Below are 26,382 nucleotides of genomic sequence, written 5' to 3'. Positions count from 1 at the left end.
ATTTCCTCTTAGGAGAAGCACTCCAATTTTTGGCTTGAGTTGTTTTCTTCTCTCTCAAGAAGAAATTATTATACCACCTCCCCACTCTAAAAAAATTCCCCAAATACAGTATTTTATTTTCTTCATAGTAGTCAACTGGTTATAATTAGTTCAATCGATGTTTTTATTTGAGCCACAATGGATTTGTTTTCAGAGAGTCCTTTGTGCAGACCTGTTATCAGCTGAGAAACAAAAGTATTAGTTGTTTAGGGGCGCCTGGGTGGCACAGTGGTTAAGCGTCTGCCTTCAGCTCAGGGCGTGATCCCGGCGTTATGGGTTCGAGCCCCGCATCAGGCTCTTCCGCAATGAGCCTGCTTCTTCCTCTCCCACTCCCCCTGCTTGTGTTCCCTCTCTCGCTGGCTGTCTCTATCTCTGTCAAATAAATAAATAAAATCTTAAAAAAAAAAAAAGTATTAGTTGTTTAGAGCGTACTAATATGTGAATGCAAAATGGCTGACAGACCCAGACCGAGAGAATGGTATTTCTGCAAACACAGTAGAAAGATTATTCCTGAACGAGCATGACATTTGTTTTTTGAATCCATACTTATTTCTGTCACTATATTTAAAGTAGCACATTCATGAAAATATTTGAGATAGCATCAAAGGTTTTTTCCTACGAAAATTTAGAGAAACCCAACACGTATGTATACACAGGCTTGCGTAATTTCTAAAATGTTTACAATTGTCACACTCTGAAGCCCAGAGCCATAATTCAATTAAAAATGAACAACTGATAATCAAGGCAATAACCAACTGAAGTACAGCCTAAGACCTTAGCTCTAGCTTTACCTCTAATTGGTTGTGACCAATTTTCAATTTATCCACTTGTAAAATAGGGAATATAACAGATCCTTGCTTTCCCATGCTCTCTCCTTCCCCTAACTACCACCAGAAAAATCTCATGAATAAATGAGAGTACAAAAGGGTTCAATGTCTAGGTAGAATGGTAACATAAAGCACAATATAACTTTACCATGGGGTGTTCTCTTGTTTCATGATCCCCAGAACCAAAATATAACTCTTGAATCACTAATCCATAATCTATCCCACAGAACATGCATACATATGTTCTATGGCTCAAGCCTGATTAAACCTTACCTCCTAGCAGCTGTGATATTGTGGGTTATTACTAGAAGAAGAAGCAGTCAGAATCCCAGTTGAATTAGTCTTATTAGACTATTTTAAGTCAGACAATTCCCCTTAGGCCCAATCTATTCATTTGGCAATGGAAATAACAGTAGGGACCTGTGTGTCAATGTGCAGCAGATTTCATTGATGAATAACGCTACAGAAATATGTGAAAAGCTATGTTAGCACCCAAAATACAAACAAACAAAACTTTGTTATTTGGAAAAATCTGAAAATACTTTATAAGTTTTATAAGAACCAATTATGAACTAAGGGACTTCAGCCTTCTTTTCTTATCTTTAACCAATTAACTCACTGCAAAGGCAGCTTTTTCAGAAATACATCACTGAGAACGATTTGACTTGAAAGAAGTCTCTTCTGTTCATTTGTTTTCATAAGGTTCTGTGCTTAGGGAAAGAGTTTTCAGAAGTTTGTTTCTTATAAACAATTTCAGGCACAATGCAGGAATTTTAGGAATTAATGTAGCCCTTTTCAACCTGGATTCCACTAGAATTAAGCCCTAATGCCTTGAAGCATCCATAGAATACATCGATTAACTTCTCTTCTATCCATCTGGAAGGGTACTAATTATGAACCATCCTTCGGAGAACTGAGCATACAGCAGCTCCAATTCCTTTCTGTGCTCTGTGATTCTGATAAGGAGCCCTGGTAGGGAAAGGTTGGTAGAGACTCCTAAATGAAAGCACAGCAAAGCTTTGCACTAGGGTCTGTAGGCAGGGAGAGCAGGCCACAGACTGCCCAAACCTCCAGGTAACTTCAGCAAAACAAACACTCTGGAGAGGGAGGTACCTTTTTTTGAAATGTCATAAACCTTCTTCTAGCTATTCACATACAGAGTATATCAGAGACCTCAACAAGAATATAAAATATAGGGCTCTGGACACCTTTCACCAATGTTTATTTATCAAGCACCTCTTACGTGTCAAGCATTTCTAAATGCTGGGAATAGAACAGTACAAAACAGACAAATCTCTGTTCTCATGGATCTCTTATTCAAGTAAGGGGAGGAACAATAATAAACTAGTAAAATACATAGTATGTTGTATGATAATAAGTGCCATGGAGAAAAATAAAGGAAGAGACTTTGATAGGGAATGTTGGGTGGGGTATTCGTACAATTTTGAGACTAGCCAGGATAGGCCTCAATGAGCATGTACTTAAGAACTGAAGAAGGTAGGATACCCAGCTAGGGTATCTCAGAGCACCCCAGGCAGAGGAAATAACAAATGCAAAGAACTTAAAGCAGGAGAGTGCCTGGCATGTTTTGAAATAACAAAACAGCAGTAAGGAAGCTAGTATGGCTGGAGTGAAATGTCTAGCTGGAAGAGGAGGGAAGTTTGGGAACGCAGCGATGTGATTAGAAACATAATGGGATGGTATAGGGCTGTGTAGGCCGTTTTAAGAACTTTACTCCGAGTGAGATTGGGAAGCATTGGAGGGTTTGGAGGGGAGAACTGATATGACCTGACTTATTTCAAGAGAATGAATCTGGCTGTAGTGCTGTGAATAACTGAGGAGCGGCAAACCCGGAACACGGGAGCTCAGGTTTTTTTTTTTTTTTTAATATCTTATTTATTTATTTGACGGAGACAGCCAGCGAGAGAGGGAACACAAGCAGGGGGAGGGGGAGAGGAAGAAGCAGGCTCCCAGCGGAGGAGCCTGATGTGGGGCTCGGTCCCAGAACGCCGGGATCACGCCCTGAGCCGAAGGCAGACGCTTAACAACTGCGCCACCCAGGCGCCCAGGAGCTCAGTTTTAAGACATGGGAGATGCCTATAAAACATCCAAGTGAAAGGACTGAGCAGGTGGTTGGATATATGGCTCTAACGTGTAGGGGAGAGATGTGAGGTTGAGAGAAAACCTGAGGCTCAAATGTCGATACACAGTATTTAAAATTATGAGGCTGCATGAACTCTCGTGGGGAGAGTATAAATAGAGAGAGCCAAGGCTCAGTCTTGCGGCTCTCCAATGCTACTGTAATGTATGCTGAAAATGGGTTCCAAGTTTTTATTGACGTGCATTTGCGTATCTTCCTGTATTTAGAGAGCTGTAAGTCAGTTCCGTATTCCTGGCTTTTCATTTACTAGATATGGAGCATTTTCTGTATCACCTCATGTAACTTCTCATCGTGAACATTGTGAACTTCTCATTGTAACTCTCTCCTAGGAACATCACACGCTGCAAGAATTTTCCAAGATCACACAAACAAATCATACATGGATCAAAGCCCAGAAAGTAGGTCTCTCCTAACTCCCACTCCAGGGCTTGCCCATTGTTCATGGGAGAAAAACAAAAAACAAAAACAAGACGAGGTAATGGTGTATATGAAACAGCTGCAAAAGAAGCAAACATCGGGGCGCCAGGGTGGCTCAGCCGGTTAAGCATCTGGCTCTTGATTTTGGCTCAGGTCATGATCTTGGGGTCGTAGGGATCATAGGGATCGGGCTCTGTGCTCAGCAGGGAGTCTGCTTGAGATTCTTTCTCTCCCTCCGCCCTTCCCCCAACCCCCACTCCCTTTCTCTCTCTCTCTAAAATAAATAAATAAATCTAAAAAAAGAGAAGTAAACATCATTTAGGTTTCATTTTAAAAGCACTGAGTTTATGGAAATAACACTTCCTATAGATGATTTCAGACTGTAAATGGAATATTATAGCCATAGGCATATTTTTAAAAGGACACTTACTCTGGAATATACCCAGATGAGGATAACCAGGACAGTGGGATGCCCTGAAAATGGTGATTTTTTTATATCTATGTAAAATCATTAAATTCCAGGGATTTTATTGAGAATAAAATATTTTATATGAGAGCTTACCAGAGCTAAATAACTAGATAAAGCAAGAATCACCCTATCATCTAGAATGTTCCCAAAGAAACCAGATGGCCATTTGTCAGGGATGCCAACAAGGTAATTCTAGCATCCAGTGGGAAGCTGAATAATTGATAAGTTATTTTCTATTTCCAGAATGGTTTGACTCCATGCTCTTGAACTTAATATCCTTAAATGGACAGAGAAGGGTGACAATTTTTTACTATAAAAATTGCAACTACGTGTAGTTCAACCTAAAAGGTCCAAGTTTTCCAGGGTGACATCAGTCAATACCACTCACGAATGAAGGCAAATACGCGTTCACTTAGAAACCAAGGGCATCAGTCACACTTTCGAGGTAAATAAATATTTCATAAGTACCCTCCCTACATATAAGGGTTCAGTAGGAAGGCAGGCATCGGTTTTCTCTGCAGGAACACAACTGGAAATGCAGATCTAGCGTGTAGGATGAAGACTGAGCTGGCGTTAAAACTTAGTATGTTACTGTTTAGTATCAATCTTTAAGTAATATGTACAAACTCACAGTCTAAAAGGTTACACACCATTTTATAATTCACATTTTCACAATTATTATGGCTTATAGAGTTATATTAACTGGTTCATGAATTCTCAACACTGGTTATTTCAGCACAATAAGATAGGTACACAGTTTTTACACATATCTTTACATAAAAGTCCATAGGGATTTACATCATTCTGTTTTGGGGGTAAGGGGGAGTAAAAAGAGAAATGTAACAAGTGTAAACAATAATCCACCCAACCTAAAAGTTACAGCTTCCCAAACAAGCTTTCTACAACTTTATATAACAAATACTACTTTCCTATTTGTGAGAAGAACAAACAAAATTTCAGGTCACGATGAAAAATTTCTGAAGAATATTACTATTTATAATGTGAAGAGAGAACTAGGGCGAACATTCAGCTTCCTATTATATTCCAACACAAGAGCAAAATGAAACAGCCCCATATTAGATCAGGTACAGAGCAGGCATCGCTGCAGAAACGGCTAGTGCCTTTAAGGGGTTCCACGTGGTAATAGCTCATCGGGCATGAAATGATAGCTCCAGAGCCCACAGATTTGAATTAATGCCACTGCACACGAAGGAAGGGGTGACAAGCAATGCAATGTCACAGCTTAGAAGAGAAAGCAAAGGGCTCTGTGGAACTAAGCCCCACTTGAACGTTTTCATTGTTTCTTGGTGCAGTTAAGGTTTCCCCATTAATCTGCAAGTTCTGAATGGAGGGATGGGGAACTCCTCTTCTATTTTCAAAGAATGGAGAACAACACAAGTCTTTATACATGCTGTTCAGTGAAGGTCATCAATAAGTTACATACGCCCACCCTCTGAATAAATCAGAAATCAGGTTTGTTAGTCACCCTCTTCTGCCTTTATTGGAAGAAGAGATCTCTATTAGGTTCCGCTCTGAGTCCTCAAGGAATCCAAAGATTCCATCTAGAATTTTGGTCTAAATTTCGACCGAGAGTCAAAGTGTCTATTTCAAAGCACAGGTTTGATGGTGCTTAAATAGACAGGAGGGGCTACTGATCACACTTAGTTAGCTTCCACAGGTGGGTCCATAGCAGCTCAGTACTCACCTGAGCTGTAGCTGTCAGTAGATGACTGAGAAATGGAACGAGACAGAGAGCGACGTCCAATTTTGGTGGGACGTTTGTTGAATTCTTGCTTCTGGTCAGCAAATTGGATCTGCTAAGAAAAAGAACGTTCGTTATATGAAGGAAAACAACCTTCATTCTGAGATAGCAGCTGAAGGCTTGCATTACAGGATCTTACCTTTCTTTGCAGTTGGTCTGATTGTACCAACCCATGTTTGGAATGTTAAGACTTTTTGGAGAGAATGATTTTTCATGTAGAAGGAGTAGATAGAGGACTGGACTGACTATGTATAGAGAGCAATACTCTGGAGGTTGCATTTTGGACCAATATCCGACGATTTTCTTATAGTATTATCTCTTTCTCCTACTGTTGGAGGTTCCAGCACTTTACAAATCAAAGCTTATATAATTTATTCAACAAATAACGTTTTTTCTTTCTCTCTAATTGAATGTTTGTATAATTGCTTGGATTATTCTGGATCCAAGGTGGCGTGGAGGCAGGAAGGATCAAAGATCTGACAACTACCTTTCATGATAAAAAGATGGTTCCTTGGTGGGCAGAACACAGACACAGCCCACCAGAGAGAAAGCAGCACCTGACGGCTCTATTTCCTGCAGTTAGAGGCAACTACTGAGTCATTTGAATATTGAGACGAGGAGACTAACGCCAAACTGCATTAGCTTAGCATGCCTTTTAGGGGAATTCATAGCGTTTTCACAGCTATAACAACAAATGGAGCCTGTGTTAGTACCTTAGAGTTTGCAAATTGTTTTCAGTAATAGGAAAATTCATTGGATCAGAAGCTCTTTGCAAAGTGAAAAATTGGCAAAATTGGCTATTTTGCTAAAGTAGCAATTTATTTCAAAAAGATACAGTGCTCTTTCTATGCACTCCCATGGGATATACGTGAACTTCCATGTACTCCTCCTAGCACAGCACTTACCACACTGAATGTATCTACCTGTATCCTCCATAAAGGCAGGAGCTGTGCGTCTTATTCACCCTTACATGCTCCGGCAATCACATGCTGAAACAACGAATCTGAAGTAGCCTATTCTAGCTTCACTGTCTGTACCTGGTTCAATATTAAGGAAATATGGTAAGCATAAGCCAAATCTAAAGTTAAAAGAATTTTCAGGGCAAAAAAAGCGGGGCAGGGGAAGGTGGGTGAGAAGATGGGGAGGGGGAAAGCAGTCCAGCTGAAAACTCTGGCTTTCATTTCACCACCCTCGTTCAAGACAATGATTTTTTTTTTTTTAAGAGGCCCATCTAGGAGAAGGAGTAGTAATTGACTTTCCAAAAGCTAGGATGAGTCACTACTTCCTTTGAAAAAAAAGTAACAGATAAACTCTGCCTCAGATAAGCAATGCCCCCTCCCACCCACATACCACTAGAGGGGGCCGACCACTCTGCTTCTCTAGATGTGTGGGATCAGGAGTGGGTGAGTGCACACCACTTTACCCCAATCACACTAAACCGTGTAGCTATCTGGCTGCTCATCTTCTCAATCCAGTTTCCCTAAACTGAGCTCTCTCTAGTCTTCTCCATTTACAGTGATTCCTCCCACCAGCTCTTTTGGCACTAAAGAAGACGAGGCTACGCTGGCTTTCTCCACTCAGAAACATACGGTTCTAAGTCTTGTTTACTCACTAGACACTGACCTCAAATTTAAGACAGAAGAATATTAGAAAGAGACTAACCACTTATATAGAATTAGTTATATACACTTTTCCCAAGAAATAAATGTTTATCTTTTACTGACAACCAGAACGCAGGGCTTAAGTAGGTCATCTCTGGTGCCCAATTCTCAATTCTCCTTAAATGTCATTACATTCTTCACCCCGTAATACAGTCATCTACCCACCCCAGGTGGGGTACTCTGGTACATTCTATCCCTATCTTTTCCACCTTGTCTGAAATCAGAGTCCTTTAAGGTAACCCTCCTTTACCATTTCAGAGAGAAATACCTTCTTCCAACAGGCGAGGGAGGGAAAGAGAGTGTTAGGAGAGGGGCAGCTCACCTTATGCCAGAAGCAGGGATGAAAGCAGCAAAGGAGGGAGAAAGCAGCCGGCCTATTGCAATAATGGCTATCGCGGCAGCAAGCCTGGTTAAGTAAGAGCTTAGCCTCACCTGGGCTTTAATCCCAGAGTTGCCATTGACAATGTATTTCTTCTTGTTGCCCAGCATAATGACATTACCAGCCCTACTGCCACCTCTCTGGTCCAGGGACCCTTGTGGCTAGGCCTTTAAACTTTCCTCATCAGCAATTCTGTTGGCTCTGGTTCCAGCTGGCTTTTTTTTTGGGGGGGGGGGGTGCTGCCCTTCCCTGGAATCCCTGAAGCAGCTCCAACAACCCCTCTAGCAGTAGAGCCGTTTAATAAGGCATTTCTGTTAGTGGCTCATCAACCATTCCTAATTCTGGTAGCTGTTTTGCTTTTATTTATTTTTTTCCCTAAACACCTAATTACACGGATCCTCTGACCTCTAAACCTTAACAAGTCCCTTGACAAGGCCCAACTTGCATGCGCACAACAATAGCTTATTTATATAACGCGTGCACTTTTTTTGCCTGCTATAATTAACTTGCTAATTAGGTTCCTTTTTAACCTTACCTCCTCCTTTTCCGTGTCAGATGATTTTAGTTAACCTAGTCTCATTAGAAAAAAATTAACTACAGAGTCACTAACACAATGAGGGAATTTATTAAGAAGGTAAGAAAAAAAATGGTGCCAAACGCTGAGGCAGCCTCTACTCCACACGCTGTGTCCTTGGGTTCGTCGGGCTGAGGACGCTGGTTTTAGCTCTGTCACCAAGGAAATCAGCTTAGCCTGTTGCTTTACTTTTAATTGTCCATCTTTTACATGGGTTTTGACATATGGCTCCTAGTCCCATCTCAAGATTGTTGCTGATTAGGTGGTGAGTGACTCTGTTTTTTTCAAAAACTGTGCGTTTCCTGGGAAGTCTGACTACAAAGGAGCATTTCCTATTTCCTCAGAGTCCTCAGAATCACAATGACCTTGTTACATATCAAATAAAGAGTCAAATGAAAGGGCAAAGAATCACATTATTTATTTGTTGATTCCTGGAAAGGACTAAGTGAATAGGAAAGCTACATTCAACTGTTACAGAGACAGGAGTGGGAATGCGATTTGAATTCTTCCTTTTAAAAAAAGAGACTGCTTGTTGAGCACAAGAAAGAACATAAAATGGTAGATTATTTTTGTAGGATAATCTTTATTTTGAGAGAAAAGATCTCTGAAAGGATGGAATAAAGGGAGGAGAGCTAATATTTATTAAGTTCCTACTAGGTACATATAGCCCTGCATATATGTTATTTCTATTAATCAGTATAACAATCTTACAAAGTAGGCATCATTATCCCCATCTGACAAATTAGGGAAGGGCAGCCCTGAGAGAACAAATGATTTGCTGGAGGTCTCACAGCAAGTCAGCAATGGGACTGGAACAGGAGCCTGTGTTTACCACAGAGCCAAAGTTCTTTCTACCACACCACACCTTATGATATTAATCAGAAGATGAAAAAGTCCCCTGGTCCTAATCCTAGGTACACTAGCCCCACCCCACTCCTCTTAATTTATCTTTAAACTTATTTTAAATTACGCTTAAAAAAAATAAATAGGGGCGCCTGGGTGGCTCAGTTGGTTAAGTGACTGCCTTTGGCTCAGGTCATGATCCCAGGTCCCGCTCAGCGATGGCATGGGGGGTGGGGGGGTGTCCCTGCTCAGCAGGGAGCCTGCTTCTTCCTCTCCAGCTCCCCCTGCTTGTGCGTGCGCTCTCCCTCTCTCTCTCCTTCTGTCATAGAAATAAACAAAAATCTTTAAAAAAAAAAGATAAATAAAAATAAATAAAATTACATTTTAAATTTACTTTTTTATTAGATTGGGTCTTAGAAATGATATCAGCCCGATGATCTTGGGGCTCTGATTCAACAATTCTGAAATGGCTATTCATAGAATTTGGCTAATCTAACATAGAATGGCTACTCTAACAGCTCTTTATGTAGCAACTTTGCCCAATGTCACTACCAAAAATCGAAACAGAAATTAACTGAACTCAGGGGCGCCTGGGTGGCACAGCAGTTAAGCGTCTGCCTTCGGCTCAGGGTGTGATCCTGGCGTTATGGGATCGAGCCCCACATCAGGCTCCTCCGCTATGAGCCTGCTTCTTCCTCTCCCACTCCCCCTGCTTGTGTTCCCTCTTTCGCTGGCTGTCTCTATCTCTGTCAAATAAATAAATAAAATTTAAAAAAAATTAAAAAAAAAAGAAATTAACTGAACTCAAATATGATTCACTATCACCCATGACAATCCTGATCTCTTACTCGTAATTTCACGAAATAAGACAGACCAGTCTTTTTCTGCTTGCAGAGTCAATCACTAAACTGCGCCTCCTAGTACACTCTCAGCTGCTTCTGGGTTTTCCTCACTCAGGTGAAAGGGAACTTGTTGGTCCAAGGCTTAACTGACTAGACCTGAGCCAGAGGGAGCTGCAGATCTATGCCAAATCCAACTAGAAGACATTTAAGGACACTATCACTGACAGGAAAAGCCTTACTACTTAACAAGTTTATCTAACAAAGTAGTTCTCAAACGCTACGCTACGTACATCAAAATCATCCACAGGGCTTACTAAAAGGCGGCACTAAGCCCCATTCCCAGAGTTTCTGATTTAGTAAATCTTGGTGGGGCCAAAGATTTTGCATTTCCAACAAGCTGATTTAATGCCGCTGGTTGGGGACTACGCTTCGGGGAACCACTGCTCTAACACTCAACTCCGAGCATGAATAATGCAGCCCTAATGCTCCTGATTCTCTCCTTGGCCAACCACTTCATCCTGTCTGTGCCTACAACCATGGAGGCATATTCATAGGCAGAAAAGAAAAGGTTATTTGAAAGGTCGGAGAATAGAATGAGGCGATCCTTTCTTTATACCCAACACAGGATATAAAGAGAACTGGGTCCAAATCTGATTTTCACAATTTAAGGCTGTTAAGAACAGAGTTAATACATTAAGAAAAATAGGACTCATGGGGAGGACAGAAGATCTATTTACCCTGAAGAGGATCAGGCCAAGAGAAAACAATTCCTTTTCAAGTACATAAAGTCATATTACACAGGATAATCACCAGTGGTTTTTTCTCTCTCTCTCTCCCCCTCTCCATTTCTTAACATTTCAGCACTTAACACCGGTAATCCTCATTTGTAAAATGGGAACAATAATAGCTCCTTTGCCTATCTCAAATGCGCGCTGAGAAAATTTTAAAAAATGATGTATATAAGAGGGTTTTGGAGACTATGTAATGATACATAAGTATAAAATAGGAACATTTCTATTCTTTTAGGTCAAAGTTCTTCACCTGGAGTCCACGGATGTCTAGACCTGGCCCCCAACACAGAACACAAAATTCTGCATATGTGTATATTTTCCTGGGTAGAGGGCCCTTAGTTTTCATCAGTTTCTCAAATGGGTCTCTGCTTTTAAGTATCAATCCAGACCCAGAGTTATAGTCAAGCTACCTCTACCACCATTTACCAGATACCTTAAAGATTTTTCTTTTACTTCCAAGTAGACATGGCTCAAGCATTCTTAGACACATCTCTCTCTTCCAAGCTAAATGAGTTGCCTGAAAAGATTCTTCACCTATAAAAGAGATTATTTCTAGCCAAAAGAAAATTGGGTAACTAGCTGGCTGGGTACTCAGGAAAGTCAATCAGATTTCCTATGGAAAAGTACCAAGTACTACAGACAGCTTGGATGGGAGGAGGAAGCATCAAAATGCAAAAACTTTAAAAAAAGGTTACTGCTGCTCTCCATGCACAGAAGAGGAGGTATTTCACCCAGCAGGAGAGACTAAAGATTTCTCAAGGGAAGTCAAAATATTAAAAAGGACAGTCTTTTAAAAGGATATGTTCCCCAACCTTTTCACTGTAAAATTCCTGAGCAAGGCTTAAAAATCCTTCACATGAAAACAGCTAAGGAGCAGAGGCTCCAGAAGTTTTCCAGGGACTGATGGAATGTTAACTTGAAGGTCTACCTTATCAATTTTCAAGATGGGGAGTCTTCAAACTTTGTCCTGGCTTATTTCCCTGCTGGGATCAGAGATACGAGTACTGTCAGCTGCTGTGTGTGGTCTGAGTCCTATTCTCTAAGGGTATGCAAATCCCTGTATTGCTGATGATTGTTAACAAAGAGGGACATGTTATAATGCACCTCCTCTGCTAAATTTTCCTCCTGAAAGAAGGTTTGGGAGCCCTGTAATGTTTCCTTTGGAGGCAAGGGCAGTCTCAGTGGAAATTTAATTACATTAATGTATAAACTGGAACATGAGTCAAACATTTGGTTAAAACCTTAAATTGAAATTTTGGCCCCCAACATGGGAGATGGTTCCAGAGTTTTCTCTTGGGGGATTAAAAGGCACTCTACTATTTCATAGGTAAAGTCTATAGGCAATATACACTAGAGGGTGCTTGATGGCTCACTTTGCTGGGTAAGTGGATACCAGCAGCAGCCTAATGAAGCCCTTCTAGACCAGGTCAGATATTAATGACTTACGTGGTATCTGACAAAAAGCCTCAGGAGGTTAATTTTTGGCAAGGAAAAGACAGATGGAAAAACTGAGTTATTGAAGACAAGCCCCGCCCTACTCTTTCTTGCTGTTGTTAAAAAATTTTTGCTGATTAAAAGTATTTTCCCGGTTTTTGAGAGAGAAGGGCAAAGAAATCTCTAAGTGAGAATGCCATAATGGAAACAAAGCAGAGTGTGCTTTATTAAAGAATGCTTTCTAAAAGCTGGGAAGTCCTAGATCATATCCCTTAAGCAATAGTCACTAACTCTTGTAGGACAGTTTCCTTGTTCCCATAAATAAAAAGAAATAGTAAAGGTTCCGTAGGAGTGCCTCTGGAGAGCACGTGCTGAGCAGACAGAACAGTGAGGACTATTACACGAGTAAGAGTTACCATAAATCTTTTATTGATTCTGAGGTGACACACTCATGTTCTCTGGAATTCTTCTGTAATATTCCTTTATCAATGTACCACAGTTGAAGAAGAAGAAGAAGAAGAAGAAGAAGAAGAGGAGGAGGAGGAGGAGGAGGAGGAGGAGGAGGAGGGGGAGGAAGAAACACCAAAGTTTACTATCTTAACGTGGTCCCTCCCCTAAGAAAACCAAAATCCTTGCTCCCCCTTCTTGTTTATTAGTGAGTGGCTGGAGAGTCAAAAACAAACTTAAAATCCAACTAGAATTATTATCCTTTCCTATCAATTTTAAAACACTACATTATTTGAAATAAGGCTGTGAATGGATAGGATTTCTTTCCATCAAACATTTTAAAACTGAGCACAAGGTTCTGAGACAAGAACAACAACAGCTATAACCCCAACAGAAATAATAAACAATAGTTGTGACAGTGAGAGTTGAAATGTGGCCTCTTCAGCTGGGACTTTGCCAGGCCTACTATATACTCAATCTCATTATAGATGGTTATTTAAGTCTATAATTCCATAAACACTGAAAAGAACTTGGAATATGTTGTATATAATAGTCTAACCAGTTTTCCATAGGGGGAAAAAAAAAATATATATATATATATATATTCATAAGGCTGGTATAGACTATAAGAAATCAGGCTAAACTAGAAGAGACCAGACAGGAACATGAGGATAGCTGCTGTTTTTAAATCAAGGATCTAAAATACTAGGTTTTATGTGCTAGTTCTTATCAACAAATAAGTCCTTATATTTAAATTATATTAAAAATATCTATCAGGCAAATATGACATTTTGAAGAACAGTACCAAGACAGCTATACTTCCTGCCCTTTAGAAATAATATATATAAAGAATATCTGGGGAAATGTTTTGACTGGAGGGAAAAAATGGGCAGATAGGCAAGAAATATCTTACATCTCTTCAAAGACTTGAGAGACCACCATTTCCACAAGTTCTGCTTCCCCCCACACGCTCCTCTTTCTCTTTAACCCCATGAGAAAGAAACGAAGCATCAGCTTGCAAACAGAGCGCAAAGCAATCACAGGAGAACACAACCCATGCAGTACACCAGCAGCAGTAGGGGAACTCCAGCCCAGCACAGACAGCCAGGCAATAAGCTGACTCTGGCCACGCAGCTCTCGGAACTTTCTCAGCTTCACTTGCAATTAAGAAATAGGGGTGGGGGCGCCTGGGGGGCTCAGTCGTTGGGCGTCTGCCTTCGGCCCAGGGTGTGATCCCAGAGTCCTGGGATCGAGCCCCACATCAGGCTCCTCCGCTGGGAGCCTGCTTCTTCCTCTCCCACTCCCCCTGCTTGTGTTCCTTCTCTTGCTGGCTGCCTATCTCTCTGTCAAATAAATAAATAAATAAAATCTTTAAAAAAAAAAAAAAAAAGAAATAGGGGTGATCCAGGACACAGAACACATCAGAAATTTAGAGGAATAACTCTTCTCCCAACCACAGGTCTTGGTAAGGACTTGTCACAGGTGATCCCTGTCACCTGTCAGAAATGGCTGCCTCATTACCAAGAAACAGAAGGAAAAGCAAAGTGACCAAAGGACTCACCATCCACTCAGGCACGTGAAAAGCTGAGGTGCCCTCATTACCGTCCCACTTCTCCATAGTGCAGGCTTGGGTAATCTATGTCCTGAAGCAAAAGGGAAAGCTGGTTTGGAAATGCCAGGGGTTTTTGAGTGCCCCAAAGCAGAACCAAACCTAGTGATTCAGAAATTTACAATATCTAGCAGAAGCTGCATCCCCTTTCACAGAGGCCTTCTATTCAAATTAAGATCATTAGTCAACTGCCTGACAAGTCCCTTACTGGCCCGCTTCAAACCTTCTGCTTTTGATTGAGAATCAGAGCTGATGCAAGGTTCTGCACCCAAGCACTGAACTTCCCACAGGACACTCACTGTTTAATGCTACCCAAACACGCAACCCCGGCCTCCCCAGTGGGGACTTTCTGCAGCAACAGTCAGGCTTCCTCTCTTTCCCGGTGTGTAAGGCACTTGTTAATTTTCTCCTGCCCCTCAGGACACGTCACTGGAGGTGCTGATACCAAGATCAATAAGGATCGAGGTCAAGAAGGCACTCCCATTTCTCAAGAGTTGCTTGATTTGGATCGGCACAGTAAACAGGCGTTTCCTTGAAATCAAGAGTTCCTTATGGCTTTCAAGTTTAAACAGCAATGCAGAACTTCCCCATCTGCTCACACCAGGGGTCTGGCACCAAACTCAGGCATATCTCAAGTTAAATTCTTATTACAAGGAAGATTTGATTCGGATGGTGCCAGGGAAGATCTGGAAAAATCAGAAATTAGAAGCTCTAAAGAAAGTCCTGGGACCACAACCCCCTCTGCTGGCTCCCTGTGCTATACACATGAAGGTCCAAGAGCCTTCAGCTGCAGAAACAACATAGGTGCCAATTGTAAAGGAGCCACTTCCCTGAGGCTACTCAGGAGTTACCACAGTGTAGGTTTAGAGGAAGCCAAGGTTTCCAATCAAGACTAGTGCTGCCTCCAAGTCTCTATCCAAAGCGGGTTTTTACTCACCATCCTCGTTTTGGGAAGTGACAGGATGCCAACACAGTATCACCAACACCATCACCTTAAGGGATCTCAGAAGCTGTCCCCTCTTTAGGTTCCTGTGCCAGCTCCCTCCTCTCTGCATACATCAGAAGTTTGGAAATAAGACAAGACTAAAGGTGGTCTGATCTATTTTAACCCTCAGCTCATTCCTAGAGTGTATTATCAGTAAGAATACCATGGATTTCAGGCACAAAGTAAGCCCAATGAGATATGCCTGCTTTGGTCCCTTTAAAGGACCAGAGACTTTTTGAGTGTTAAGTCCCATTGCAGAGGATAATTTTTCTAGAGCTGATGGTTATAAATATTAAAATCAGGATTATTGGTTCATTGCCCCTTAGGACCTTCATGAGAATGATCCTTTGGATGTGGAGTGGAGAGGAAGGTAATGTCTAGGGGGAAAGGTATTGTCAGATGCCAGAGAAGGCAGAATTCAAATACCTGACCTGGATGTCTAGACTAGAAAGAAAGGCAGGTGAAAACAGAAGGGGTCTGCTGGACCCGGTGAATGCAGAAGGGTCTAAGGATGAGATCTCACAGGGCGGGTAGAGATCAGATATAATAAGAAGAGAGAACAGCAGGGGTGCCTGGGTGGCTCAGGTCATGATCTCGGGGTCATGAGCTGGAGCCCCACAACAAGCGTGGAGACTGCTTAAGATTCTCTCTCTCTCCTTCTCCTGCCGTTCCCCCTCTAAAAAAAATAAAAAATAAAAAAAGAAGAAGAAGAGTGAACAGCAGAGGTGAAAGTAAAGGAAGCTGTGGTCACAGAGGGGCTATGGAGTGAAACAACGAGTGATGCCAACATATAAAAGGCTGATGAAATACAGGAGCGATATGCCCTCTGAGGTCAGGGTGTCGATTCTGATAAACCCTTAGGTGTCAGCCACCTCCAGTCGTTGTCCTCTGGTCTTCCTTTTTTTTTTTTTTTTGAAAAAAAATTATTTATTTATTTGAGAGAGAAAGAGAGAGAGAGAGAGAGAACAAGTGGGACTAGATCTCAGGACCCTGAGTTCATGACCTGAGACGAAGGCAGACACTTAACCGACTGAACCACCCAGGTGCCCTGGTCTTCCTTTTAATCCAAACTTCTCAATAAAATGAGAAGTTACACTTGCTGCCTAAATCTCCAATGGTATCTTTCATCTGTATTTTAAATGCAACATATGCCAAATCAAAATGATTGCTCCATCCTTCCTCCCCACCCCAAACTCTCCAAATAAGTTTCTTCTCACTTTTCTACCTCTATTCCCTCCGTCAACCAAATACAAACCTCAGTCATCTTTGATTTTCCCCCTTCCCTAGTCCCCAGAGCAATACACTGCCAGTTGTTTTTGAACCCTCTTCCAAGCCTGTCATCTGTCCTTCCCTATCCATTTCCACTGCCTCCTAACAACCCTCTATAAATCCTTTCCAGGAGGGTCTTCCACTCCACATCCCTGTACATACTCCATCCCTAGGAAAGCTGTATTGCCCACTACTTCCTGAATGTGAAGACCACACAGCACAGCAGCTACAACTCCTGGTTTGGGAATTAAACAGACCTGGTGAGAATACGGACTCTGCCCTTTAGTTAACCTCCCTCTCCCTCCAGTTTTCCAGTCCCTACAGTGGAAGAATAATAATAGCCACCTCACATGATTGATGCAAGGATTTAAAAAGTGTGTATACACTAAGGGCTTACTAAATGGCAGCTCTTACTCATGTCATTATTATGCTGTGTCTTTTCCCACCTCGTGCCTCTGCTCATGCCATTTTCCCAGATTGAAATGCATTCTTCTGTCTTCATTCCCATCATCTTCACTATGCGAATTCCTCAAGGTTTGGCTCAAATGATAGCACTGCCATGGAATCTAACCTAAAAAGTAACCTCCCTTTCCTCTAGTATTGGTCTTTGGTCACATGACTGTTTTCACACCTTCCTCATATTAAAGCTACTGCCTACGGGTGTTGTCCCTCATTAAATTCCAGGCTTTTCAAGGGCTTAGTCAGTTTGATTTGCCCACAGTGTCTGGCACACATTAAGGCTTAAGAAATTATCAAATTTTAGGGCGCCTGTGTGGCTCAGCCATTAAGTGTCTGCCCTCGGGTCACGTCGTGATCCCAGGGTCCTGGGATCAAGCCCCACATTGGGCTCCCTGCTGGGCGGGAAGCCTGCTTCTCCCTCTCACACTCCCCTTGCTTGTGTTCCCTCTCTCACTGTCTCTCTCTGTCAAATAAATAAATAAAATCTTAAAAAAAAAAGAAATCATCAAATTTTGTATGCTGTATGTATAGCTACAGTCCTCTGGGGGTAACTTACATAATCAATGTGTTCAATATATTTATGTCCATTTTAGTGAATTTGGAACACTATTTTATACATACAGGAACTTAGTTATACTACTGCCCACAGCTATGACTTACTTGTGGTGAGTCCTTAATAGGGTTTTAATCCTTAATTATATTATCTCTGCAGGAGTATATAATCCACTTTCCATTGCTGGATCTGCATCAATTGTAATCCATTATGATCTGCATCATAATAAAGCTTTTAGGAACAAATCAAGGCAAAAAGAGTGGAGTCCAACCCTGAAAATATTTCGGTGATCGGCAAATTACTAGATTACCGGTGTTCCTGTAGATGTTTCCTACACAATCAGTTATTAAATAAATGGAAGATGACTGCCCTCAAGGTAATGTTAACATGTGGAAGAAAATGACTTTTAAAGAAGACAGGGGTGAGAATAAAAGATTAGGCACAAATAAAATATATCACTTTTGCAGGCTAAACTGTAATTTTAGTTGTAACTTTTTGTTTTCAAAATTTTATTTATGTATTTTAGAGAGAGCCAGAGCACAAGAGCTTAGGGGGGAGTGGGTGGGTTGGGGGGAGAGAAAGGCTCAAGTGGGCTCTAAGCTGAGCATGGGGAGGCAATGCTGGGCTCATCTGAGGACCCTGAGATCAGGACCTGAGCTGAAACCAAGAGTCCGAGGCTCAAAGGACTGGGCCACCAAGGCGCCCCTGTTGTTTTTTTTTTTTTTTTAGTTAGATTTTAACTGAAGTCGACTTCCTTCGTGAACTGAAGCCTTGCTACGGTTCTGCAATGACTGTGAAACAAATACACAACAGGAGCTGTTATCACATTTGGGAACTGAAGGTCTAGTAACTGAGAAGGGACTGCATATGGTATGAGGCATGGGTGTTAAGTACTAGTTACAAAATTCTTTATAATCTAATTTCATTTTACCATATAGAGGGGGCAGGAGTAAGACCACTGCACGCGGTTATCTATAATAAGCACTCTTAACATTTAGGTGAGAAGTTTGCAACTTGAGAAAAAAAGAAGTCACACAAACTACACTTGCACCTACGGCCTTCAAACTTTACAAAAATTGACCAAGTGTGTGAATAGTTCAAAAGAACCTCATTTGCACTCCAAGAAGAACAATTTGAAGTTGTACGTGCCAGTTGTGTTCCTGCCAGTGGTGATCTGAGAGCAGTATTGTTAATGAAGGTAAGCCAGGTGACTTGCCAGAGTGAGTATATGCTTGGCTAGAAGAGAAAAAACAAGCCAGTATTTCCCGGGGGTCAAAGTCAAAAAGAACCACGCAGTGGAGAAGCGGTAACTACAAACGCAGAACAGTTTTAAATAAGAGGCGATAAATCTGGAATCTAGACAGTCATAAGGCACAGGGCAAAGAATACACGAATGTGACCCCGTCCTCTATTCCTGGCTGGTCTGTAATGGTTTTATTAGATGTTGGCGAGTCACCTAATTACTCTCTTCTTCAGCTTCCTCATTATAAAACAAGGGGGAGGTGGGGCACAGTGGACTGTGGGAGGTTAGAACTGGTTCCCTCCAGTTCTGACATTCAGCATTTCTAAGCTGTCCGGTTTCTCTGAGGCTATAAGAAAAAGTGGTAACTACTCCTTAGTCACCTAAGTTACAGTTTATTGTAGAGGCTAAGATTCTTAATCTCCTGACTTCAAAGTTCCATCTAGTCAGTTACGAGGCTGGCTAGAATCGGGAGGCCTCAGATCTCCCTTTCCCCTGCAAACCTGATGTGCTAATGCCACCATAGCAAATAGGATTGTTGAATTCTCCTCCTACCCACAACCTAAATGTTAGGCATCCTCTCAGTACCTTAAGACTCATATCCCTCGGGTATTTATTTATTTATTTATTTAGACAGAGTATAAGCCGGGGGAAAGGCAGAGGGAGAACCAGGCTTCTTCTTTTTTTTTTTTTTTTAAGATTTTATTTATTTATTTGACACAGAGAGAGACAGCCAGCGAGACAGGGAACACAAGCAGGGGAGTGGGAGAGGAAGAAGCAGGCTCTCAGCAGAGCAGGGAGCCCGATGAGGGGCTTGATCCCAGAACATGGGATCAGGCCCTGAGCCGAAGGCAGACGCTTAACGACTGAGCCACCCAGGCACCCCGAGAACCAGGCTTCTTGCTGAGCCCAATGCAGGCTCCATTCCAGGACCCTGGGATCATGCATTACCTGAGCCAAAGGCAGATACTTAACAGAATGAGTCGCCCAGGTGCCCCCACAAGTATTTTAGACTCCACATGGAGGCATCATCATTACAGGTAAAACTGCAGGCTTTGGAGCTAGATAGGCTTGGATTTAAAGGCTAGCTCCGTCATGTACTATCTGTGTGTATCTTTTTTTTTTTTTTAAGACTTTATTTATTTATTTGACAGAGAGAGAGAGAGACAACCAGTGAGAGAGAGAACATAAGCAGGGGGCATGGGAGAGGACTCCCAGCAGAACAGGGAGCCCGATGTGGGGCTCGATCCCAGGATGCTGGGATCACACCCTGAGTCGAAGGCAGATGCTTAACGGCTGAGCCACCCAGGCACCCCTATCTGTGTGTATCTTTACATAGAGATATACCTATACAAGGTATATAACTTTTTGAGCCCTTGCTTCCTCATCTGTAAAACAGGATAATAACGCCTTCCTCACACTGATGTTATCAAAATTAAAAATACATAGAAATACATAAAAAGTGCCAGAAAGTTGTTTTGTCCAAAACCAGACATAGCAAAGTGATACCAGACTGTCTGGTTTACTTGACTCACACTTACTAACTGTGTAACCTTAGGCAAATTACTTATCCTCCCAATGCCTCAGTTTTCTCATCCGTAAAATGAGGATATGAAAAGTATCTACCTTACAGGACTGCTAAGAGGATCAAATAAATTTATATACATATAAATGTATATACATATTTATACGCACACACACACACACACGTATCACTTAGAACAGTGCCTAGAACTTGTCAGTTCTATTTAAAATTCACTATTATTACAAATATAACTTGTTTATTCCCAAACACACCCAGATTCATCTTCTACATGATGAATTCATTCAATCAAACCACAGCTATTTAATTGGGTGCCTATTATGTGTCAGCCAGCATAGAAAGACTGTCCCTGCTCTCATGTTGCTTACCATCAGTAAGTAATTATAATAAAAATATGAAAAATGACAAGGTAAGTACAGGGTGCTATGCGAGTATATGGCAAGGGTGCCAATCACGCATATTGGGAGCAAGAAGCTCCATTTAAGCTGAAAGGTAAAGGATGATTAGGGGACACCTGGTGTGTATTTGGCAAGGAGGAGTATCGAGAAGAGTATTCCAATAGAAAGAAGAACACGCACTCCCTAATATCTCTCGCACTCTGTCCTTTCTTCATACCAGCTGTCTAAAGCCTGACCATCACCACGTCCATCTAAATCAGTGCTTCATAAGCTTGAATGTGCCTACAAATTACTTGGAGATCTTGCTAAAATGCCGATTTAGGTCCCAAGATTCTACGTATTTTTTTTAAGATTTATTTATTTGAGAGAGAGACAGGGAGGAGGGCGGGAAGGAGGGAGAAAGAATCCTGAAGCAGATTCCTCACTGAGTGCAGAGCCCAACGTGGGCTTGATCCCAGCACCCCAAGATCATGAGCTGAGCCAAAACCAAGAGTCAGCCGCTTAACCAACTGAGCCACCCAGGTACCCCCCAAGATTCTACATTTTTAACAGCTCTCACATGATGCCAATAGTGCTGGGACTACACTTTGACAAGGGCCTAGATAATTCCATCCCTATACGGCCTACCTCAGCCTACCTCATTAACTTATTTATATGTGATTATCCACAGTTCAATCATTTAAAAACCTGATCACATCACTTCCTTGTTCATAATGCCTTAATAGCTCCCCACTGTCTTCAAAATAAAATCCGAACTCCTCAGCATGACACACAAGACCCTGCATGACTTGGCTTGTGTATACCTTCCAAGCCTCAGCTTTCTGAATTCCCCCAAACCCCTACTGTGAACACACACACCCCTTTCAAAATTTAGCTTAACTGTAACTTCTTTCAGTACACATTTCCAGCTCCTAGTCTAGGTTAGGAATCGATTCTGTGAATTACTGAGTAATCCCCCAGACTGATCATTTGTCTGTTTGCAACCAGAACTGCAAGCAATTTGAGGGCAGAGATTATGTGTCTTACCCCTGTATTCCAAGTGCCTCGCATATAGTAAACAACCAATGAATATGTGCTGAATGAGAAAATGACTTAAAGCATAGTTACATCAGAGTAAAGCTTCAACTGAATAAAATACAGGATAGGCACTTAAAGAGTAAAAAGAAAGAAAAGGGACTCTGGTATCACTAAGAACTGACAAAACCATAAATAGAAACATAACTATAACAAAATTCTGTACCTCCCTGCCACTGACTAATCCAATCACTGTTTCTCAGATAAATAATTAAGCAATATAGAGACTACAGTACACTAAAGCAGGCACCATGCCACATTTTCCACTCCCTGTGAAGTCCTCTAGATTCTGGGAGTGGAGCGTGGAATGTAAATCCTCAATTTCCCTGACACAGCAAATACAGCTCCACTCAGGTCAAAGTTCAGTTTGCTCCAGTTAGCACCTCTAGCTAAAACTGTCCTCAAAGAAAGGTCAAGCTAAAACTTGAAAACGCCTTAAACTGAAAACCAGAATAAGGGCGGGAAGGAATTTATCACAGACTGGAGAGGGGTGGGGTGCAGAAGGATGGGAAGGGTATAGGGTAAAATACTGAAACATAATGCCATTAAATAAATGTAGAATGCGGACTTCTTACTATATTCTTTCAATTTTTAATTTTTTATGGAAGTGTAATTAACCTACAAAAAATACACAAATCAAAAAGGTGCAGCCTGATAAAATTTCAAAAGTCAATACATCTATGTAACCACTACCCAGATAAGGAAAGAGAACGTGACTGGCACCCAAGATCTTCCCTCATGTCCCGTCTCAGGCATTACCCTCACTCCTCCCAACTGGTAATGCCTACCCTGATACCTATCACGGCTGATCGGTTTTGCCTATTTCTGAACCTGATACAAATAACATCAAATATCATTTTCTGCTCAATACGTTTCTAAGAGTTATCCAAGTCAGTCGCATTTAGCAGTACTTCATTTATTTTTATTACCAGAAAGTATCCCACCACATGAATATTCACAATTTTTTTAATCCACTCTCCTGTTGAAGACTGTTTTTAGTTTGAGGGCTATAAAAAAAATGATGTGGCTATGAACATTCTTGTATATGTTGCACAGTGCCCATATGAAGATATTTCTGTTTGGGTATTTATCTAGGCGTGTAATTGCTGGGTTATAGGGTAGACATATGTTCAAGCTAGGTAGGTCATGTCAAGCAATTTTCCAAAGTACTTATACTAATTTCTACTCCTACCAGCAGGGTATCAGTGTTCTAGTTGCTTCATATCCTTGCCAGTGCTTACTTCTGTTGGTCTGTTTACAGTTTAGGCATTCTAGGTAATGGTGTCACACTGTGATTTTTATCTGCATCTCATGGCCGCCACTATCGTCACCACCGAGCACAGTTTTGTTTTTTTATGGACTTTATTATATTGAGGTACAATTCCTCTATATCCATTTTGTTGAGAGCTTTTATCATGAATGGATGTTTAATTTTGTCAATGCTTTTTCTGTATCTGTTGAGATGATCATATGGTTTTTAGCCTTCGTTTTGTTAGTACGGTGCATCACAGTGATTGAGTTGCGGACGGTGCACCATCCTTGCATCTCTGGAATATATCCCATTTGATCATGATGTATGATCATTTTAATGTATTATTGAATTTGATTTGCTAATATTTTGTTGAGGAATTTTCAATCTGTCATGAATATTGGCCTATAACATTTTCTTTTGTAGTATGGTAAAATATACATAAGATTTGCCGTGTTAACCATTTTACAAGTTTTTTAAGTAGACTCCATGCCCAATGTGGGGCTTGAACTCACAACCCTGAGATCAAGAGTTGCATGCTCTACCGACTGAGCCAGCCAGGTGCTCCAACCATTTTAAAGTGTGTAATTCAGGGACATTGAATAACGTGTATAATTTAGTGACACTGTGCAACCATAGCCACCATCCATCCTCAGAACTTTTTCATTATCCCAAACTGAAACTCTATACCCATTAAACAATAACTCCCCATCTTCCCCTTTCCCCAGCCCCTGGTAACCACTATTCTACTTTCTGTATCTTTGAATTCGACTACTCTAGGTATCTCATACTAAGTAGAATCATACCGTATTTGTCCTTTGGTGTTTAGCTTATTTCACTTGGTATGATGCTTTTAAGGTCCATCCATATTGTAGCATGTGTCAGAATTTCACTCCTTTTTAGGGCCAAATAATATTCTTTTGAATGTATACACCACATTTTGTTTATCCATTTTCCATCCATTAGTGGACATTTGAGTTGTTTCCACCTTTTGCCTATTATAAATAGTGCTGCTATGAACATAGGTGTGCAAATACTTGTTCAAGGCCCTACTTTCAAGTCTTTGGGGTACAAACCCAGAAGTGGAATTTCTGGATCGTATTGTAATTTCTGTTTATTTTTTTGAGGAACTACAAACCATATTGTGCTTTCTACAGAAGCTGCACCATCTTACATTCCCATCAGCAAGGCACCGGGTTCCAACTTGAAGAAACCGGAAACTTTGTGTACTGTCAAGCACATTTTTGTCTGCTTATTGGCCATTTGGATATAATTCTATGTGGAGTGACTTTTCAAATCTTTTGCCTATTTTTCTATTGGATTGTCAATCTTTCCTTTATTGATTTTTATGAGCTATTTATATATTCTAGTTATAAGTCTCTGGCAAACATTTCCCACTCTGTGGCTTGCTTTTCCTCTCTTACTGTTGTTTTTAAAAAACTTTTTATTTTGAAATACTTTTAGACTTAGAACAATTAGCAAAAACAGTACAGAGAGTTCCCATATACACTTCCCCAAGTTCCTCTAAGGTACCATCTTGTAAAACCAGGGTAATTACAAAAATTAAAAAATTAACATCAGTACAATACTATTGACTAAACCACAAACTTTATTTGGATTTCACAGTTTTTTCATGAATGTCCTTTTCCAGTTGTAAGATTCAATGCAGGATTCCCCACTGCATTTAGCTGTCATGTCTCCTTAGTCTCCTCCAATCTATGAAAATTCCTCAGTTCTTCCTTGTCTTTCGTGACCCTGATAACAGTAGTTGACTGAATCCTGGAATAAAGCTATGCATTGACCAGATTAAAAAACAAACAAACAAACAAACAAAAACCCACCCCGTATATTACTTACTCATCTCTTTTGATTAATTTTTTTAGTCCCCTCCCCAGCTTCATTGAGATATAATTGATATATAATATTGTATTGGTATAAAGTGTACAACATAATGATTTGACATGTATATATTGCAAAATGATTGTTACAGTAAGTTTAGTTAACATCTATCACCTCGTGTAGTTACAAATATTTTTTTTGTGATGTTATCTATTTATCTCTTTTGATTTTTAGTAGAATGTAGATACCAACTTTATATATTAAAGATAATAATGTTAAAGATCAGTTAATTTGATTTTAGAAATCAAGACGCAAAGAGCTAGAGAAATTGCCTACCCAAAGTCTTACAGTACTCCTTTACCCACTAATTTTTTATTTGGCAGATAGTTTTATTTGTGACTTTTTTTTAATTTTTAAAAATTAATTTAAATTCAATTAATTAACATATAGTGTATTATTAGTTTCAGAGGTAGAGTTCAGTGATTCATCAGTCTTTTATAACACCCAGTGATCATTACATTACGTGCCCTCCTAATGTCCATCACCAAGTTACCCCATCCTCCCGCCCCCCCTCCCCTCTAGCAACCCTCAGTTTGTTTCCTTATGGTTTGTCTCCCTCTCTGATTTTGTCTTGTTTTATTTTTCCCTCCCTCTGCCTATGCTCCTCCATTTTGTTTCTTAAATTCCACATATGAATGAAATCATATGATAATTGTCTTTCTCTGATTGACTTATTTCACTTAGCATAATACCCTCTAGTTCCATTCACATCCTTGCAAATGGCAAGATATCATTTTTGATAGCTTAGTAATATTCCATTTTGTGTGTGTCTGTATCACATCTTCTTCATCCATTCATCAGTTGATGGACATCTGGGCTCTTTCCATAGTTTGGCTATTGTTTGTGACTTTTTTTAATTAAAGATTTTTATTTATTTATTTGAGAGAGAGAGCATGAGCAGGGCAGGGAGGAACAGAGGGAGGGAGAAGGAGAAGCAGGCTCCCCACTGAGCAGGGACCCCGATGTGGGACTCAAGCTGAAGGCAGATGCTTAACCAGCTGAGCCACCCAGGCGTCCCTGTTTGTGACTTTTAACAAACTTTTCTAGTGCTTCAAATACCCTAAGTGTTCAGAGACTATCTCTTCTTAGTCAACACAAAGTAAGTATTTCTATTTCCACTAAGAGATCAAAAGAGCATAAACTTTCATTTATAAAATAAATAAGTCACATGGATGAAAGGTACAGCATCGGGAATATAGTCAATAATATTGTAATAACTTTGTATGGTGTCAGATGGTATCTACACTTATGGTGAACACTGTGTAATGTATAAAACTGTCCAATCACTATGTTGCACACTCAAAACTAATATGACATTGTATGTCAACTATACTTCAATTAAAAAGGAAAAAAAAAAGAGAAATTAATAGGGCCTGAACAGTTCCTGAATTCCTGGTCTGTTTTCTAATTTTTGGGGAATGAGAATGTATTGCTCTTATAAAAAGAGAAAACAAGATT

The 26,382-nt window shown here is 40.7% G+C and overlaps 1 protein-coding gene across 8 annotated transcripts in view; it reads right to left on the bottom strand.

Annotated features, from left to right (window-relative positions):
- Positions 1–26,382, bottom strand: part of AHCYL2 (adenosylhomocysteinase like 2) — a 160,661-nt gene that overhangs the window by 37,573 nt on the left and 96,706 nt on the right. For 2 of the 8 annotated variants that reach the window (XM_026510911.4, XM_048212928.2), the window contains one exon: positions 5,619–5,727. In XM_026510911.4, coding sequence (XP_026366696.1) covers positions 5,619–5,727 — 109 coding nt within the window. Of the gene's footprint in view, positions 1–5,618; positions 5,731–7,768; positions 7,863–14,207; positions 14,395–14,554; positions 14,642–15,192; positions 15,305–26,382 lie in introns of those variants that run through there. The other 6 variants (XM_057304244.1, XM_057304241.1, XM_057304242.1 and 3 more) reach the window with 6 other exon arrangements.

The sequence above is a fragment of the Ursus arctos genome, unplaced genomic scaffold (genome assembly GCF_023065955.2).
Source record: "Ursus arctos isolate Adak ecotype North America unplaced genomic scaffold, UrsArc2.0 scaffold_3, whole genome shotgun sequence".
Classification (NCBI taxonomy): Eukaryota; Metazoa; Chordata; class Mammalia; order Carnivora; family Ursidae; genus Ursus; species Ursus arctos.
This window is presented reverse-complemented; position numbering and strand designations above follow the sequence as displayed.